Source organism: Oryctolagus cuniculus, chromosome 11 (genome assembly GCF_964237555.1).
Source record: "Oryctolagus cuniculus chromosome 11, mOryCun1.1, whole genome shotgun sequence".
Classification (NCBI taxonomy): Eukaryota; Metazoa; Chordata; class Mammalia; order Lagomorpha; family Leporidae; genus Oryctolagus; species Oryctolagus cuniculus.
In genome coordinates, this window is record NC_091442.1 from 71285441 (window position 1) to 71305983 (window position 20543).

At 46.8% G+C, this 20543-nt stretch overlaps 1 protein-coding gene across 2 annotated transcripts in view; it reads right to left on the bottom strand.

Annotated features, from left to right (window-relative positions):
* Positions 1 to 20543, bottom strand: part of CPM (carboxypeptidase M) — a 142452-nt gene that overhangs the window by 87098 nt on the left and 34811 nt on the right. Inside the window, exons 1-2 of one of the 2 annotated variants that reach the window (XM_051846435.2) lie at positions 7495 to 7580; positions 7078 to 7244 (exon numbers count right to left, since the gene is read on the bottom strand). In XM_051846435.2, the coding sequence (XP_051702395.1) occupies positions 7078 to 7244; positions 7495 to 7512 (185 nt within the window). In that variant the 5' untranslated portion in view covers positions 7513 to 7580. Of the gene's footprint in view, positions 1 to 7077; positions 7245 to 7494; positions 7581 to 20543 lie in introns of those variants that run through there. The other variant, XM_051846436.2, reaches the window with a different exon arrangement.

The window sequence follows — 20543 nt, forward strand, 5'->3', positions numbered from 1 at the left end:
TGGTATTTCACATCATTGTTACACTAATTAGGTGAGACATAGATGTGATGTCCCAGGCAAACACTAAAATTCACTTAATGTTGGCTGTCATTATTTTTAATAGTTTCAAAGGTTGCTTGCCCCTGGATTATTATTGTTGAGACATATTTGAGGTTTGGAATACAAATGGTTCCTAGAGATAAGAAGCAGAGTGAAATTCTGTGTTTCTTTTTGGGTATTCTCTGTCTCAATTTCCTCTCAAACTACACCAAAGTACGGATGCAAGGCAATATAAACAATTTCCTTGTAGCATAATAGGGCAGTGACTTTAAGAAAACCTGAGTGGAGCCGGCGCTGCGGCTCACTAGGCTAATCCTCCGCCTAGCAGCACCGGCACACCAGGTTCTAGTCCCGGTTTGGGCGCCGGGTTCTGTCCCGGTTGCCCCTCTTCCAGGCCAGCTCTCTGCTGTGGCCAGGGAGTGCAGTGGAGGATGGCCCAGGTGCTTGGGCCCTGCACCCCATTGGGGACCAGGAGAAGCACCTGGCTCCTGCCATCGGATCAGCGCGGTGCGCCGGCCGCAGCGCACCAGCCACGGCGGCCATTGGAGGGTAAACCAATGGCAAAAGGAAGACCTTTCTTTCTGTCTCTCTCTCTCACTGTCCACTCTGCCTGTCAAAAAAAAAAAACAACAACAACAACAAAAAAAAAAACAAAAAAAAACCTGAGTGGTTGTAAGAGAAGACTCATTTCTGTTAGGTGGCTCAGACAGGGACTTCATATTTCATGTGAAAGGGGAAAGGCTTGCATAGGACAGCTGAAAGTCCCGGATTCCAGCCCTTTTCTGCTATCCAGCCCTCAATAGTCCAAGAAATGATAAGCATTTCACACAGGATCTCAAGCAAACTGGTATTAGCAGCACATCTGGGAAATGGGTGGAGTGGAACAGAAAACCAAGTGTTGGACCAACTTTTATATATATATAATTTTTGTTTTCAATTTGAGAGTGGAAAGAGAGAGAGAGAGAGAGAGAGAGAGAGAGAGGAGCTCCCATCCTCTTATTTGCTTCCCAAACGCCTGCCATGGCTGGGGCTGGGGTAGGCTGAAGCTGGCAGCCAGATCTCCCATAGGGGCGGGCGGCAGGATCCCAATAATGCGAGCCGTCACCAGGTGTCTCCCAGAGTCTGCGCTATCACGGAGCTGGAACTGGGAGCGCAGCCAGGACCAGAACTTAGGCACTCGGATCTGGGATGCGGGCATCTTCAAAAGCTTACTCCTGCAACGTTCTTTTCCAAAGGCAAATTATCAGCTAAAATCTCCACACTCAACAACAGGAAATGATGAGAGAGCTATGTATGTAAACACAGTATACGCTTTTTAGGGGAAAGAATTTAAGCCAACTTCAGGGAGATTTCTGAACATCTAAAATGGTATCAAGACCCCTGGTGGAGGAGGAATTCAACAGAAGGCTGATGAATGAATATGTGACACAAGAGTTCTTGGAGATAGCAGCTTGGGAAATAAATTGTCTCATATTAAACACAACTGGGTGGGTGTTGGGCATAGTGGCTATGCCCCTGGGAAGGACACTGTGTCCCACATCAGAGCACGTGGGATAGCTGGCTCCATCCTGACCCCTGCTTCCTGCTCCTGCAGGTCCCAGCAGTGACGGCTCAAGTGGTTGGGTCCCTGCCACCCACATGGGAGACCTGGATTGAGTTCCTGACTTCTGGCTTCAGTCTAGCACCAGCTGTTATGGGCATCTGGGGAGTGAACCAGTGGATGAGAACACTGTCTGTCTCACACTCTGTCTCTTATATGTATAAATAAATACATCAATTTTAAATGTAATTGATTTAAACATTAACATAACAATGAGAATTACCATAACCTTTCAAACTATCAATGTTGTATGTGTTGATTTGTGACTATGACAGGTCTTCCTGAGAAATCAGGACTCAGCACAACTTTCTCGGGGGACAGTTTGGCTCTATGTATCAAATTCTTGAAACTGTTAGGCTCAGTAATTTGCTTTCTGGACATGCACCCGTCATAACAGTAATAGTGATGGCAGCTCCTATGTAGCATTTGCTATGGATGTGCCAGGCACACAGCCACAAACTTCAGGCTCTAGGGCCTGAACTTGGGTGCCATGGTTCACAAGCCCGTGTCTAGACAACTTTTGTTGGCTTAGCTAGGAGGATGTTCTTCACAGCACTGTTTATAACAGGGAAAATTTAGAAATAAACTGAATATCATGTAACTATCTGCACCCATGGCTAGCTCTTTAAAGGAAAACAAGATAGCCCTGTAAGATGGGCAGACCCGAGTGTGAATCTTCCCTCTCACACTAGCATGAGCTCTGTGCTGCATTTGACATGCACACTGCAAAAGAAGATGATGTCTACTTTGAGTTGTTGAGTTTAAAATAATTAAAACACCAGATGCACTGGAGGGGCCTTGATAAGAAAGCTGGTTTGCAGGGGACACAGCCCCTGGTGGTGACCGAGCCTATGCCAGCTCACAAAGTGAACTTGTTAGATGAGATAGTCAGAAACTGCCAGACCCAGACAGGCAGGGCCTGTGCCGCGCTCCTAACAAGAAGGAAGCAGCTATAGAAAATACGATTCTACACCCTTAAGATTAAGGTCTGGAGTCTCTGAGGGGGAAATGATATAGGTAGGCAGATAGGCTCAAATTGATTAGATTTATTTATTTATTTTTGAAGATTTATTTATTTGAAAGTCAGAATTACACAGAGAGAGAAGGAGAGGCAGAGAGAGAGAGAGAGAGAGAGAGAGAGAGAGAGAGAGAGAGAGGAGCCTTCCATCCACTGGTTCACTCCCCAATTGGCCGCAACAGCCAGAGCTGTACTGATTGGAAGCCAGGAGCCAGGAGCTTCCGCCGGGTCTCCCACACAGGTGCAGGAGCCCAAGGACCTAGGCCATCTTCTGCTGCTTTCACAGGCCACAGCAGAGAGCTGGATTGGAAACGGAGCAGCTGGGACTTGTATCGGTGCTCTTATGGGATCCAGCACTGTAGACAGCAGCTTTACCCGCTACGCCACAGCACCGGCCCCAACTTGATTAGATTTATAAGCTGGAGACCACGCTCTCCACCATGCCCCTTGCATGATCTCATGCCCCTACCTGACCACACCTGTACGTGTCCATCTGCCAATCAGACTACGTAACCACTCCCCCTTTGGGAGTAAATAAAAGGCCCAGAACACAGTTGGCCCCACCCCTGCTCCCCTGTGGGCACCGTGGCCTTCGGGCCACCAGCTCTCTGCTCTCCTGTCTACGTGTTTGCTCCACGTGGCTCCTGGCCTGCTCTCTGCCTGGTGTGGATCCAATTTAGCTTCTAGACCTCTCTCTCCCCTAATTAAAGCCCTCACTTTCCTGTGCATTCCTCTCACTGAATAAAATCCTTAGAAACTTAAAAAAAAAAAGAGAGAGAGAGAGAGAGAGAGAGAGAGAGATGATGATTATCTACCCCTTCCCCTTTGCAAACTTCCTCATGCAGATAAAATAAAGAGGGGACTTAGCAGGAGGAAAGACAAATTTCTCAAACAGAGATGTTTGGACATCTCATTTAGAAACGTCTTACGGGGCTTTGTTCATAGCTGAGCAGCTCCCCAGCAGTGACAATCCATTGAGAGCAGCCTTCAAGACAAGATTCTTTCTCTTTTGACTTTTCTTCCCTTAAAAAAATAAAATGGTTCTAAACTATTTTTGGAAGGTGTGAAGAACCTCGCTTGCGAGGTACACAGTTTTCATTTCTCAGCCTTTTGGCTAATATCAAGTGAGAAGTACATAGCAAATGCATTTGTGTTTGAGAGGGGGTGCTTAGAGTAGCACAGAAGGGATGGCACACATCTTTGCTTTTTATGGCACTTTAAAAAAAATAAGTTTCCTTGTATCAAAGGGCAGAGAGAGAGAGACAGAGACAGAGACAGAGATTTTCCGCCTGCTGGTTCAATTCCCAAATGGGTACAATATGCAGGCTTGGGCCAGGCTGCAGTCAGGAGCCTGGAATTCCATGCAGGTCTCCCGTGGGAGTGGCAGGGACCCAAAGATTTGAAACCTCATGGGCTGCCTTTCCAGGTGCATCAGCAGGGAGCTGTATTGGAAGCGGAGAAGCCAGCCTTGGAACCTGCCCTCCAGTATGGGATGCAGGCATCGCGGTAGCACTTAACCTACTGCACAACACTGCACCTCTAGGGGGCTTCTTGCTCAGCAGATGTAGAATCCATTAAATAAACCCGTATAGATTATTGATTGTATGCCAGGCGTCAGGGGTTAGAAGCCAAAAAGGGAAATATTCCCTTAACTACATGGAAGAAAGTACCTTTTCTGATTTTTCTCAGTCTTTTTTTTTTTTTTTCCCTTTGCGTTGCTTTTCTTCTTTCATCAAAGATTTTCTTCACCATGTCACTAGGTAGCGGGATTTCCTCCAGAAGGCGCTAGTGAAATGTGTCAGACTACCGTGGCTCAATCTAGGTAAGGGGCATCTGCGTGCTAGACTTCTCTGTGGGCTTCAAAAAATCTCAAAAGACTGAGAAAACAACATACGATCATAGAAGGTAATTATCGGGACATGTACCAACAAATTGATAGCATCACTGCTTATAACAGAGATAATCAGACGCTATACAGATGCCCCAAAGAGGTAAATGAGAAAACTCGCATAATCAAGAAGATGAAAGAGTGGGGTGGGCTTAGGCATTTGGCACAGTTAAGATGCCCCTTGGGGTGCCCATATCCTGTACTGGAATAACCGAGGTCACATCCCAGGTGGGCTTTAGGTTCCGGCTCCTGGCTAGCATGCACCCTGGGAGGCAGCACGGATGGTTCAAGTAACTTAGTTCCTACCATCCATGTGGGTAACCTGGGATGAATTCCCAGCTCCTGGCTTCAGCCTTATTATATCCCTGGCCACTGAGAGTATTTGGAGAGTGAACAAGCAGATGAGAGCGCCTTCACATTTTTTAAAAATGTAATATGAGGCAGCAAGTAATTCATACTACTTTTGGAAATAGTAGTGAAATAGAAAGAAAAGCAAAATATGATCCATGATTACAGCAATGAGAAGATATGAGATATGAATTTACAAAAACTAAAAGCATATTTGGCCAGGTAGGGATATTATATTTCCTTCTGGGTAAGGTTGCCCATATTAATAATAGTAAAAATAAATAAATAAATAGCACATATAGCAAACCCTGTTTGTGAACACACTCCAGCTACAGCAGAGGGCAGAATGGGAAGATTCCCTATCTAAGGAAGGGGCGTACCAGCAAAAGAATACTATTGTTGTGCCAATAGGCAGTGATACTGTGTCAACTGACTCCCAGCTACTGGCATGCAGCTCAACCTGCCACTTACAACCTAATGGTGGATTTGAGATTCTTCCTATTCTCAGTAATTATTAAAAGCGACAGATTCAACACAAATATTGGACTGCTAGAGTCAGATTTTATTTTACAGTATAACCCTTCTATCCTTTAACCACAAGAGTGCATACAAGGTAAAAATAAAATTAAGCCTGCTGGCTTTCACTGTGGTTTGATTTCACGCAGGATAAATCAGAATAATAGGTACTCATTAAGAAAGAAAGTCCCCAAGTGTCTTTCACAAGCACTTTGTGTTTGAAAACATAAAAAGTTACCAAGTCATTTAGCACTTAAAATTAACAACATCCTCATCATCTTGTGGTTTAAACGATGACTGAACAATAACTCAAGCTGGTTGTGTTCTATATTTTCTTTATTAATATAATTAGTATTCTTAGATCTTTTTAAATTGCCCTATTCTAGCCTTAGGGAAAATGATTTCAAAAGGTACATATGCTGATTCAAAATCTGATTTCTAAATATACAGCCTCTGTAATTTTGGATTATAGAGCAATGTGGAGTAATTCTGGCACCAACTCTTTGGCAACGTTGTTTAAAAATGAAGGTAGTATTGCACACAGCCCATAATTTGTTTTTTGCATTGCATGCTAATACTTTTTCCTAATGTAAAAATCATCCCATTAATTTGTTTTGAAAAAAATGATTGCTTAAGTATATGGTAATTAAGTTGACTTGAAAGCTCAGAATGGAAATCCAGGTAGTTTGCACACACATTACAAAGAGTTGTGATACAAATTGCATAAACTTCATGAAACTTTAAACTCAGTTATTAAGTTTTCTGGTAATGTCTTTGGGGTTATCAGTATAGTAAAAGATGATTAAGAAATGACAGTATGTGACGAAATTATTTGCCTTGTCCGAAATGATCTGAATGCCAATTCTGGCTATGAAATCAGCATCTGAGTGATCTTGAAACAAACTATCTAATTTCTCCATGATTCAACTTTGCTGTCTGTAAAAATCAGAATAATATAATATGCCTGTACATAGTTTCTAAATTAAAACAATGAAGCAATTCAATAATAAACATGAAAATGCTAGGAAGAGTATCAGTATCTACATCCATCTACACACACAATGTAGCCATTATCTCCTTGAAATGGATAATTTTAAAAATCAGCCTTTAGTGACAGAGCCATGGTTTTGCATAACTTTAAGCCACAGGACTAATTATAGATGACACGAATCTTACCAACAGAACCGTGCTACTTAGGATGAAAAGAAACTTGCAGAAATGATAGTTTTGCCTCACTTTTAAGTCATGCGCTTAATTACACATGGCATAAAAATCTTAGCAACAAAACTTGCACTACTTCAGCATCAAAGAGATTGAAGAAATGATACTAACTGTCCAAGACATACGCAAATAAACTAACAAAAAGGATAACTGAGGTGGATAAACAGCCTTTCCTGGGAGAAACGGATCTAGAAAAGGAATGGAAATACACATCCCACACAACCAGCGTCTACAAGGTGCAAAAACACTGAGCCCAACAACGCAAAAGGGCTCGGTGACCTAGGACATCGGAGTGGCTCGGCAGAGGTCAGCCCTTCCTTCTGCCCTGCCCACTCCCCATCCGCGCACACAGGACAAAAACTCCAAGAAAAGCAGACAGCACCGATACAAAAGGCAGCCGCGTACACGTCTGGAGCCCCGCACTTAATGAACGATCAGGGGCCGGACCTACCTCTCACAGACTTGCCAATGCTGTGCAAGTGAGTGATGGAACTGTAGTTCTGGGCAACACGCTTCAGGAACGCCTCCAGCGCTTCCTGGTGGTGGTAGCTGAAGTCCAGAGCGGCCACCAAAGGCAGCAGCAGCCCCAGCCACAGGCGCGCAAAGTCCATGTTCTGGAAATGAACAAAAGTCATAATAAAGCTGGGTACAGACGAAGGCACTGCCAGCCCTGCTCCTCCGCTCGCAGGGTCTCCCGGCACGAACGCTGCTGCCTGTTGCTCGGGAGGTGAAAGTTGCAAGCAAGCCCCAGGGGCAGCAGCAGTGCCCCCAGGTGGCCGGAACCCAAAGCTCAGCGCCGGGCCCCCTCTCGCCCCTCCGCTCCGCACCACCACCACGCCGGACCCCGCGCGCCCCGCGTCTCACCAGCGCCCAGGCGCGCATCTCCACCAGTCCACGGCCACCCTGCCCTGGCCTAAGTTATAGCGCGGTCAGGGGGCGGGGTGCCCGGGCTCCGCCCCCGGACACCTCGCCGGCCACTCCAGCGCTGTGTGGAGCCCTCGGGGGCGGGGCCTGGGCCGCCTTCGCACCTCCAGGAGCCGGCGCCCAAGGTTGGAGGTGCGTCCTGGCTTCAGCCACGCCTGTGCCCCGCGCCGGGCTCCGAGCTACCCTCGGTATCGCGAGCAGAGCGCGGATCTGGAGACTTTTAGGGCTCGGCCGGGTTTCTCGAGATTGGTGGTCCCGCAGCCCACCTGCAGCCAGGGCCGAGAGCCCGGTCCCGCCAGGCTCCCCAAGTGCAAGGGCTTTAAAGAAGAAAGAACGTAGGGGAGGCATTTGTGGCATAGCAGGTTAAGCCTCTGCCTGCCACTCTGCATCCCATATGGGCACCAGTTCAAGTCCCAGCTGCTTGGCTTCAGATCCAGCTCTCTGCTAATGCGCCTGGGAAAGCAGTGGAAGATGGCCCAAGTGCTTAGGCCCCTGCATCCACGCGGGAGACCCAGAAGAAGCTCCTGGCTCCTGGCTTTGGATCAGCCCAGCTCCGGCTGTTGTGGCCATTTGGGAAGTGAACCAGCGGATGGAAGACCTCTCTCTCTGTCTGCCTCTCCCTCTGTCACTCTGCCTCCTAAATAAATAAACCTTAAAAAGAAAAAAGAAGGAAGAACATGATGGGGGTTATGGGGAGAAAGAGAGAGGTTTTAAGTGCCCTCGAGTACAGAGTCCAGAAAATTTTCCCACACGTTTTATGTAAGATGGGATTTGACACAGAGTGAAATTTAAAACTGAAACTCAGGTGGGAGAAAGCAGAGCCACTGCTAGAAATTGCTTGTTTCCTCTACCTGCCCTCCCCAGTCCGACCCCCGTTCTTTCTGTGCTTGTACCCAGGGCAAACAAGAGCTTCACCCAAACACCCCCCCCCCCCCGCTGCACCCTGCTCTGAAGGTGCACGCACGGGCACGTGCACACTGCCACCCTCACACTCGCAGCCTCACATGTGTACATGCACACCACCCTGTGGATTTTAGGAGCCTGGTTGGGGTAATGGGGGGCCCCCTGCAAGGGTTCCCTGAAAGCAAAACATCTGAAAAGGATTGATTTGAAATTGCATTCATGTTGAAAAGATTAAAAATACTGCTGCCAGGGGCACAGCCCAGACTAACTGAGCACAACTACTCTTACCATGGGTGACTGCGATGTGCCTTCAAGGGTTGAAAGCACTTGTGAGGTGGCCTGCCCATTTGTTACGATGCAGATACAGATGAAGAGGAGGTGCAGACATTATCCCTAGAATCTAGCTCTTAGGAATCCCTGGGGGGTGCTGCCCTGATGGCATGCAGCAGAGGAGGCTTTTTTTTTTTTTTTTTTTTTTTTGACAGGCAGAGTGGACAGTGAGAGAGAGAGAGACCAGAGAGAAAGGTCTTCCTTTGCCGTTGGTTCACCCTCCAATGGCCACTGCAGCTGGCACACGCACTAATCCGCAGCCAGGAACCAGGTACTTCTCCTGGTCTCCCATGCGGGTGCAGGGCCCAAGCACTTGGGCCATCCTCCGCTGCACTCCCGGGCCACAGCAGAGAGCTGGATTGGAAGAGGGGCAACCGGGACAGAATCTGGTGCCCTGACTGGGACTAGAACCCTGTGTGCCGGTGCCGCAGGTGGAGGATTAGCCTAGTGAGCCACGGCGCCAGCCTGGAGGGGGCCTTTTAAGAACTGAAACTTCACCGTCTCACTGTCCAGTTGCCAGTCCTTGATCTGACACTCAGGGGCTGTGCTAACTGGCTGTGCCTTAGTTTCCTGGCCGGTAGAATTGAAATTGTAATTGTGCCTACCTAGAGAAGGTTGTCAGATGCATTGTAAGGACTGTATAGAGCCCATTTGAAAATACATAATCCAGTTTCATTACTAAATCTTTAAGGATAATTTTCTTTTAAAAAGATTTATTTGATATGAAAGTCAGAGAGTTTTTATTTATTTGAAAGAGTTATAGAGAGAGAAAGAGGGAATCTTCCATCCACTGGTCCACTTGCCAGATCACCACAATGGCCAGGGCTGGGTCAGGCCAAAGCCAGGAGCCAAGAGCTTTCTCTGGGTCTCCCACATGGGTGCAAGGGCCCGAGGATTTGAGCCATGTTCCGCCGCTTTCCCAGGCCATTAGCAGGGTGCTGGATAGGAAGCAGAGCAGCCAGGACATGAAGCAGCATCCATATGGGATGCCAGCATTGCAGGTGGCAGCTTTACTCACTATACCACCACACTGGCCCCAAGAATAATTTTTTTTAAGATTTATTTATTTATTTGAAAGTCAGAGTTACACACAGAGAGAAGGAGAGGCAGAGTGACAGAGAGAGAGATCTTCCATATGCTGGTTCACTCCCCAATTGGCCACAATGGCCAGAGCTGCATTGATCTGAAGCCAGGAGCCAGGAGCTTCTTCTGGGTCTCCCACATGGGTGCAGGGGCCCAAGGACTTGGGCCATCTTCTACTGCTTTCACAGGCCATAGCAGAGAGCTGGATTGGAAGTGGAGCAGCCGGGACTTGAACCAGCGCCTATATGGGATGCTGGCGCTTCAGGCTAGGGTTTTAGCCGCTACACCACAGCGCCGGCCACAAAAGAATTTTCTAAGATTTAGATTTAGACTTAGAAAATCTTCACATGACATTGTAGGGTTTTGAGTGGATTTTTAAAACAGAAGCAGTAGTTAACATGTTAAATGTGTCCCCCGCTAGATGGCTGGAAGAGGTTCTCCTTTCATTGTTCAGTGATTAAGAGACTGAAAGGAGGGGAAATGGGCTTGAGAACAGGGAAGTGTAGGCGAAGTCATGGAAGGAACGGGAACTGGAACCTGCTTTAGAAATCAGACATTTGACTGACTGCTGGTCCAGAAAACCAGAGGGTGAGGGATGGCTGGAACTGCAGCTCTGGGCTTTCACACTCAGTAGGAGGGGAGGAGTGAGCAACTCAGAGAATGGAAGGAGGGAGCGCCCAAGACTGAGGTCTGAAGGTGGAGGACCTAGTGACAGGCAGTGTGGCCAGCACTGACACCACAGAGAGCTTGTTGGAAAGGCAGAATCTCTTGTCCCAATCCTGAATCAGGATATTCATTAATAACATTTCCAGATGATCCACATGGATATCCAAGTTTGAGATGCACTAGTATAGAGGTAAGGAAAAAAAAAAAAAAAAAAAAAAAGAAGAGCATAGTGTTCCTGGCATCCCATATCAGAGTGCTGGTTGGAGTCCTACTTGCTTTGCTCCTGATGCAACATTCTTCCTAATGCTCCCAGGGAGGCGATAGGAACGACCCAAGTGCTTGGGTCCCCTGCCACCCATGTGAAAGACCAGGAGGGAGTTCCTGGCTCCTGGCTTCAGCCTGGCCCAGTTCTGCCTGTTGTGGTCATTTCAGGCATGAGCCAGCTGATTGGAGACTCTCTCTCTCATTCTTTCAAATCAATCTTTCCTTTTTTTTTTTTTTTTTTTTTTTTTTTTTAAGTTTAGTGTTAGAGTTTGAAAGATTCAGAAACCAAAAGACTAATCTACTGGAGTAAAACATGAGAGTTAAGATTTCAGAGGTCAGGGCTGGTGCTGTGGTGCAGCAGGTTAAAGCCCTGGCCTGAAGTGCCGGCATCCCATATGGATGCTGGTTCTAGTCCCGGCTGCTCCAATTTTGATCCAGCTCTCTGCTATGGCCTGGGAAGGCAGTAGAAGATGGCCCAGGTCCTTGGGACCCTGCACCCATGTGGGAGACCTGGAAAAGGCTTCTGGCTCCTGGCTCCGGATTGGCCATCTGGGAAGCGAACCAGTGGATGGAAGACCTCTCTGTAACTCTTTCAAATAATAAAATAAATCTTAAAAAAAAAAAAAAAGATTTCAGAGATCTTTCTAAACTTGACACCATCAAAGGTAAAACCATAATAAAAAGCTAATAATTTAGCAACATAAAAATGCATGCCTTCTGTACAGGAAAAACCAGCATAAAGGTCACAGGAATAATGACAGACTGGGAGAAAGGATTAATAGCAATTACAAAGTCAAGAAGGGGCAAAGGACATTAATAGGCAGTTTATAAAAGCAGTAATAAAGGTAGCCAATAAATATAGTAAAAGTTACCAACCTGGTTAGCAATCAAAGAATTATAATTAAAAGGGCAAAGTCAGTCAGTCTTTTGTATCCACAACTTCTGCCTCTGCGTATTCAACTAGCTGTGGGTCAAAAATACTCCAAAAGTCCGAGTTTGAGTCTCAGCATCTCTGCTTCTGATCCGGCTCCCTGCTAATGTGCCAAGGAAAGCAGCAGATAATGGCTGAGGTACCTGGGGCCCTGACATCCACACGGGAGGCTCAGATGGAGTTCCTGGCTCTTGGATTTAACCTGGCCCAGACCTGGATGTTGCAGGCATTTGGGAAATGAATCATTGGAGGAAAAATCAATCTCTCTCTCTCTTTCTCTCCTCTTCCCTCCCTTCCTCCTTCCCTCCCTATCACTCTGACGTCCAAATAAATAAATCTTTTACAAAGATCAAAAGGAAAATTTACATCTGTGCTTAATGTGTATAGATATTTCTTGTCATCATCCCCTAAGCAATGTAGTCTAACAACTATTTATACAGCATTTACATTGTATTATGTATCATATGTGATCCAGAGGTTTAGGTTGGGAGAATATGCTTTTTTAAAAAAACAGATTAATTTATTTGAGAGGCAGAGTTACAGGAAAAGAGAGGGAGAAACAGAAGGAGAGGTCTTCCAACCACTGGTTCACTCCCCAAACAGCTGCAATGGCTGGTACTGGGCTAATTAATGTCGGGAGCCAAGAGCTTCTTCCGGGTCTCCCATGTGGGTGAGGGACTCAAGCACTTGGGCTATCTTTCACTGCCTTCCCAGGTGCATTAGCAGGGAGCTGGATTGGAAGTGGAGCAGCCGGGATTCAAACTGGCACCCATATGGTGCTGCAGGTAGAGGCTTAACCTACTATGCCATAGTGCTGGCTTGAGAGGTTGCGTTATGCAAACATTATGCCACTTTACATGAGAGACTTGAGCATCCTTGGATTTTGGTATCCTTGAGGATCTTGGAAATAATCCCCCATGGCCATCAAGGGCTGGTTACATTTTGTTTTGCTTATTGCTAAGAAAGATGTAAAGGATTAGGCCGGCGCCATGGAGTAGTGGGCTAAGCCTCTGCCAGTGGTGCCAGAATCCCATATGGACGCCGGTTCTAGACCCGGCTGCTTCTCTTCCGATCCAGCTCTCTGTTGTGGCCTAGAAAAACAGTGGAAGATGGCTTAAGTCCTTGGGCCCCTGCACCTGCGTGGGAGACCTGGAGGAAGCTCCTGCCTCCTGGCTTCAGATCAGCTCAGCTCCGGCCATTCTGGTCATCTGGAGAGTGAACCAGTGGATGGAAGACCTTTCTGTTTCTCCCTCTCTCTGTGGCTCTACCTCTCAAAAATTTTTTTCTTTTAAAAAGAAAGATGTAAAGGATTGACAATACTTGGGAATGGACAGGCTTTGGGGAAACACCATCGCCGATGCTGCGACGGGACTGTATATTTGATACAACTGTTCAGGAGGGCAGCCTGGGAACGGATATCAGAAATTAAAATATGCTATTCCTTGCTAGGAATATATGCTTTAAAGGTAATTTGAAGCTGTACTGCACATTAGCAGCTTCATAAGTGCTGCTGTTTTAATTTTTAAAAAATATTTATTTACTTATTTGAAGAAAGAAAGAGAACATGCCTCTATCGACTGGGCTATTCCCCAAATGGCTGCAATGGCTGGTTGGAGCCCCAGACTCCATCCGGGTCTCCTACATGGGGGATAAAGACCCAAGCCCTTGGGCCATCCTCAGCTGCCTTCCCAGTCATGCTAGCAAGGAGCTGGGTTGGAAGTGGAACAGCCAAGACTAGAACCAGCATTTTGATATGGGATGCTGGCATTGCAGACATAGGCTTAACTCACTGCACCTTGATGCTGGCCTCTGCTGTTTTAAATTGTGACAAAGTAGGTAAAATCCAGAAGTCAAACTTCATAGCAGCTTGGTTAAACCAGTGGTTCTTGACCTGGGAGCAGTTTTGTGCACAGGAGCCATCTGGCAACATCTGTAGACGTTTTTGATGGTTGTGGCTTGGGGAGGGTGCTGCTGGTATGCGGATACACAGGACAAGCGACTGCAAAATGTCCTGCAGGGGACAATGCTGCCTCCCACAACATGACCTAGCTCCCAAAGTCCCCGGTGCTGAGCCTGAGACGTCCTGAGTCAAATGAAGACAATTATAGTCACATGGTTATTTTTCAGCCACAATAATGATGCTGTAGGTCTGCATTTATTGACTCAGGAAGACACATTGTTCAGTGGCAAGAAAAGAATCAAATAACAAAGCAAATGAATAGTAGGATCCCACTTAGGTAAAGTAGACAGATGAAAATTGTTCCTAGAAAAATGTTCCAAAGGTTACAAGGTATTGCAATTGCATTGGGTTGCAATGTTTTTATTTCCTGTTTTAAATTTTTCTCAGTAAGTGCATTACTTCTTTTAATCAGAAAAACAATCAAGGCATTTTGAACCAAAAGCAAAGCAGAGCCAAAAGCACAGGACTCTGGGGGATGGGCAGTTCTGAATGAAGACAGGATCTGAAATGTCTTTGGCGTGAGTCACAGGTGCGCAGAGGAGGTCGGGAGTACTAGAAAGGGAAGCCGCGCTGTGGGATCTGTCCTGCTGGAGGCCTCTGAGGGTTCCTGAGATGGCAGGAGAGGCTAAATATCCACACATGTCAACAAGGATGGCAGGAACAGCAGAACGGGGCTGGCGTTACAGTGTGGTGGGTAAACTCGCCGTCTGTAGTGCTGGCATCCCACGTAAGTGTTGGTTCGTGTCCCAGCTGTTCCACTTCCAATCCAGTTCCATGCTAATGCACCTGGAAAAACAATAGAAGATGGCCAAAGTGCTTGGGCCCCTGCACCCACGTGGAGACCAGGAAGAAGCTCCTGGCTTCAGCCTGACCCAGCCCTGGCCATTGATGTCATCTGGGGAGTGAACCAGGAGATAGAAGATCTCTCTGCCTCTGTCTCTCCCTTTGACTTCCAAAAAAATATATCTTCAAAAAAAAAAAAAAAAAAAAAAAAAACTAGGTATGGTGACTTTCAAACTTGCTATTTTTTTCTTTCAAAAGTGTCACAAGAAAATATGAATGAAGCTTTTTTTTTTTTTAAGATTTACTTTTTTTAATTTAAAAGGCAGAGTGACAGAGAGCAGTCTTCTATCCACTGGTTAACTCCCCAGATGGCTGGAGCTGGGAGCCAAGAACTCCATCCAGGTCTCTCATGCGGGTGGCAGGGGCCCAGGAACTTGGGCCATCTCGGCATTTTTCTCCCTTTAACAGGGAGCTGAACCAGAAGTGGAGAAGCTGGGACTCAAATCGGTACTCATATGGGATGTGAGCATTGCAGGCGGAGGCTTAGCACACTGTGCCACTGTGCAGTTCCCAAAAGAAACTTTTAAGACCTATAAATTTCAGTTATCCAAAAGAAATCATTCTTAAAACATACTTAGGAATTGGCCGGCGCCGCGGCTCACTAGGCTAATCCTCCGCCTAGCGGCGCCGGCACACCGGGTTCTAGTCCCGGTCGGGGCGCCGGATTCTGTCCCGGTTGCCCCTCTTCCAGGCCAGCCCTCTGCTGTGGCCAGGGAGTGCAGTGGAGGATGGCCTAGGTGCTTGGGCCCTGCACCCCATGGGAGACCAGGAAAAGCACCTGGCTCCTGGCTCCTGCCATCGGATCAGCGCGGTGCGCCGGCCGCAGCGCGCCGGCCGCGGCGGCCATTGGAGGGTGAACCAACGGCAAAGGAAGACCTTTCTCTCTGTCTCTCTCTCTCACTGTCCACTCTGCCTGTCAAAAAAAAAATAATAATAAAAAAAAAAAAAAACATACTTAGGAATTAATCAGTCACTTATGTTGCACTTTTGATATTTCACTGTTATTCACAGAACGTTCATACACATTCTTTTTAAAATAAACTTTTAAAAATGTGTTTATTTTCATATACTTAAAAAATGGTCTCTCACACACAAGGAGGGGGAGGGGAGAGAAGAGGAGGGGAGGGGAGAGGGAGGGAGAGGGACGAGGGAGGGGGAGGGGAGGGGGGGAGGAGAGGGGAAGGGAGGGGGAGGAGGAGAGGGGAGGGAAGGGAGAAGTGAGGGGAGGGGGAGGAGGAGAGGGGGAGGGGAGGGAAAGGAGGAGAGGGGAAGAGAGGGGGAGGGGAGGGGAAGGAGGAGAGGGGAAGAGAGGGGCAGGAGGAAAGGGGAAGGAAGATCTTTCATTTGCTGGCTTACTCCCTCGAAAGCCTGCAACAGCCTGTGCTGGGCTAGGCCAGAGCCAGGAGCCAGGAGCCAGGAGCCAGGAGCCAGGAGCCCTGAGTTTCCTACATGGGTGGCAGGAGAACCAAGCACTTGAGCCATCATCTGCCTCCTAGGATGCATTAGCAGGAAGTTGGACTTGGAAGCAGGGAACCAGGCCTCTCACCAATACTCTGCTAAAGGATGTGAGTGTCCCAAGTGGTGGCTTAAACCACTGGGCCCCAAGGCCTGCCCCTCCACAAATTCTTAAAGCTAAATTTTTGAGCACACTCTTATCTCCTTAACATCAATTCTTAGGCATGCAATTGTTAGGTAAAAGAACATTTGCATTTTTAAGACAATATGCTTGGTCAAATTCTACTCTTATAAAACATAAAATGTATAATTTTCAAGCTGTTAACAATTCTCAGCCGGCACAGCGCCTCACTAGGCTAATCCTCCACCTAGCAGCCCTGGCACACCGGGTTCTAGTCCCGGTCGGGGCGCCCGATTCTGTCCCGGTTGCCCCTCTTCCAGGCCAGCTCTCTGCTGTGGCCCGGGAGTGCAGTGGAGGATGGCCCAGGTGCTTGGGCCCTGCACCCCATGGGAGACCAGGAGAAGCACCTGGCTCCTGCCTTCGGATCAGCGCAGTGTGCTGGCCGCAGCGGCCATTGGGGGGTGAACCAACAGCAAAGGAAGACCTTTCTCTCTGTCTCTCTCTCTCTCACTGTCCACTCTGCCTGTAAAAAAAAAAAAAATTCTCATACAAATATAGAGTAAGGATAGGTCAAGTTTTATTTTGACTCATTAGCAGGATGAAAAGGCTAGTTCAAAGAAAATAATGAGAAATTATATATATATATATGCCACTAAGAAAAACCAGCACCCTGAAATTTTTCTAAATTAATACTAAATTAAATATAAGTCCTTTTAATGTCCTATAGGACAATAAACCATAACCTTTAGTGCTGTCCCTATAAAACAGAAATCGTTTTCATCTATACAGCCAAAAATCATTCATATCTCTATTGGGCAAAATATTATCTCACCAATTATCTGCAATTTAACACCTAAGTTTATAGTTATGAAATATGCAGTTAATAAGTCAAAGCTCAGCTCACCTTGGGTCATTGGGCCCTTAGCTGGACCTGTTAGGCAGTGTCCTAGGTTGAAAACCCAGGCTAGCAGGCCGTGTTTTTAACTCCCAAGTTTTGGGTCATTTTTTTCCTTACCAAAGCCATGTCAGTTGACAGTCCTTACTAAGTAAAATGTGAATGTGACACTGCCTGCGTGGCTCTGCATTTCCGTTTCATACATGAGAAATGAAATCTCGTGATTTTTTTTTTTTTTTTTTTTTGACAGGCAGAGTGGACAGTGAGAGAGAGAGACAGAGAGAAAGGTCTTCCTTTGCCGTTGGTTCACCCTCCAATGGCCGCCGCGGAGGCGCACCGCGCTGATCCGATGGCAGGAGCCAGGAGCCAGGTGCTTTTCCTGGTCTCCCATGGGATGCAGGGCCCAAGCACCTGGGCCATCCTCCACTGCACTCCCTGGCCACAGCAGAGAGCTGGCCTGAAAGAGGGGCAACCGGGACAGAATCCAGCGCCCCGACCGGGACTAGAACCAGGTGTGCCGGTGCCGCAAGGCGGAGGATTAGACTAGTGAGCCGCGGCGCCGGCCTGAAATCTAGTGATTCTAAGCTGCTTATCCTCTGTGAGTGATGCAGCTGGACTCTCTTCTCGTGTGCTTATAGAACACTTACTCTTCCTCTCTAAGAATCATGCAGTGTGGGGCCAGCGCGGTGGCGAGCGGGTACAGCCTCCGCCTGTAGTACCAGCATCCGTTATGGGTACAGTTCGAGTCCTGGCTGCTCCACTTCCGATCCAGCTCTCTGCAAAGGCCTGGGAAAGCAGTAGAAGATGGCCCAAGTGCTTAGGGCCCTGCACCTGCGTGGGAGACCCAGAAGAAGCACCTGGATCCTAGCTTTGGATAGGCACAGCACCAGCCATTGCAGCCATTTGGGGAGTAAACCCACGGATGGAAGACCTCCTTCTCTCTCTGCCTCTGCCTCTCTGTAGCTCTGCCTTTCAAATAAATAAATCTTTAAAAAATCATCCATTGAGTCTTTTGCTCATTTTTCTAGTGATCTATTAGTCTTTTCCTTATGGAATCATAGCTTTTTGATACATTCTTATAAATTTTATTTTTCTTAAATTATGCAGTTATTAATCTGCTTTTTTTCTAGTTGATATTTCTAGTTTTTACATTTACTTTTTCTCATTTTAGTTTAATTTGTAAATATTAATTTTTTACACTTGCTTGAGGCTTGCAGGAAACTTGAGCAGGAAGTACAGGGAGTTCCCTTGTCCTCCTTCCCTGCCCCTCCCCTCACACAGTTTCCTGTAGGATTAGCATCTTGTGTTAGTGTGACACGTTGGTTACAGCACAGGAGTCACTAGCAATACGTCATCACTAATTAAATGCCTAGCTTATATTAGAGTTCACTTCTTCTGTTAACACGCTAAGGGTTTCGACTGACATACAATAACGGGCCCTGCACCCCATGGGAGACCAGGAGAAGTACCTGGTTCCTGCCATCGGATCAGCACGGTGCGCCGGCCGCGGCGGCCATTGGAGGGTGAACCAATGGCAAAGGAAGACCTTTCTCTCTGTCTCTCTCTCTCACTGTCCACTCTGCCTGTCAAAAAAAAAAAAACAAAACAAAAAAAAAAAGAAAAAGAAAAAGAAAAATTATGGCATAAAACATAAAATTAACTCTTGATCACTTTCCAGAGATATTTTGATTTTATTTTTTAAATATTTTTCTTTATTTGAAAGGCAGAGAGAGTAGGAGAGGAGGGAGCGAGAGAGAGAGAGAGAATGACTGATTTATCTTCTATCCAGTGGTTCACTACCCAAATGCATGCAGCAATCAAGGCTGGGCCTAGCTGACGCCAGGAGCCTGGAACTCAGTCTGGGGTCTCCCATGTGGGTGGCAGGGACCAAGCACTTGACTTGTCACCTGCTACTTCCCAGGGTGCACAGTGGCAGAAAGCTGGAGCTGGAAGCAGCACTGGGACCCAAACCCAGGCTCTCTGGCATGGGGTGGTGGGTCCCGATGACGTCGTCACTGTTGTGCTAAATGCCTGCCCATACCCCTAGTGTAGTAGCATCAATTCAGTGCACACTGTTTGCAAAACAGCTCTAGAGCTTTTCCAAATCTTGAATGAGTGAAGTTCTACTCACTGAACAACTGCTCTGTTCCCCCTCCCCCACTCCTGGCCGCCACCATTCCACTTTCTAAGACTTTGACTACTTCAGATCCATGACATAAGTGGAATCATGCAGTAATGTCTTTTTATGGCAAATATTTCACCTGGTATAATGTCTTCAAGGCTTATCCATGTCATAACATGTAACAGATTCCTTGTTTTGTAAGACTGAATAATATCCTGGAGTATAAAGGTGTCATATTTTCTTTATTCATTTGTCCATTTGTGAATGTTTAGATTTTGCTACCTTCTCTCTGCTATGGTGAATAATGAGTCAGTGAACATTCTTTGGAATTGAAATTCTTTCAATTCTTTGGGACAGTTGGATTAGGTGATCATTCTATTTTTTATTTACTTATTTATTTGAAAGAGTTGCAGAGAGAGGAGCAGAGAGAGAGGGAGAACTTCCTCTCCTGGTTTACTTCCCAGGGCTGGACCAGGCCAAAGCCAGGAGCTTCTTCTGGGTCTCCCACGTGGGTGCAGGGTCCCAAGCTCTTGGGTCATCTTCTACTGCTTTCCCAGGCCACAGCAGAGAGCTGGATTGGAAGTGGAGTACCCGGGACATGAACTGTCAATCATACGGGATGCTGGCATCACAGGCAGTGGCTTTACCCACTATGCCACAATGCCAGTGCCAAATAATTCTATTTTTTACTTTTAAGTACTCTTCATTTAGTCAAAACAACTGCATCATTTTAAATTTTCTCCAATAATGCACAAGGCTTCCAATTTCTCCATGTTCTTGCCAGTATGTGTTATTTTCTTTTTGTAATGTGTTTGGAGGCCAGGAAGTCTGAGATCTCAGCTTTGCTTTCTCTCTCAAGATTGTTTTGGCTATTTAAGGTCTTCTGAGATTCCATATGAATTTTAGGATTGTTTTTTCTATTTTTTTCAAAAAAATGCCACTGGGATTTTGATAGTGATTGCATTGAATAGGTAGATTGCTTTGGCCAGCATGGATATTTTCAGTCCGTGAACATGAAATGTCTTCCCATTTGTTTTTGCTTTCCTATATTTTTCATGTACTTTTACTTTTTTTTTTTTTTTTTTTGACAGGCAGAGTGGACAGTGAGAGAGAGAGAAAGGTCTTCCTTTGCTGTTGGTTCACCCTCCAATGGCCGCCGCGCTGCGGCTGGCGCACTGAGCTGATCCGAAGGCAGGAGCCTGGTGCTTTTCCTGGTCTCCCATGGGGTGCAGGGCCCAAGCACTTGGGCCACAGCAGAGAACTGGTCTGGAAAAGGGGCAACCGGGACAGAATCCGGCGCCCCAACCGGGACTAGAACCTGGTGTGCCAGTGCCACAGGTAGAGGATTAGCCTAGTGAGCCGTGGCTCCGGCTCATGTACTTTTACAATGTGTATTTTTGTTGCTCACGTATTTGT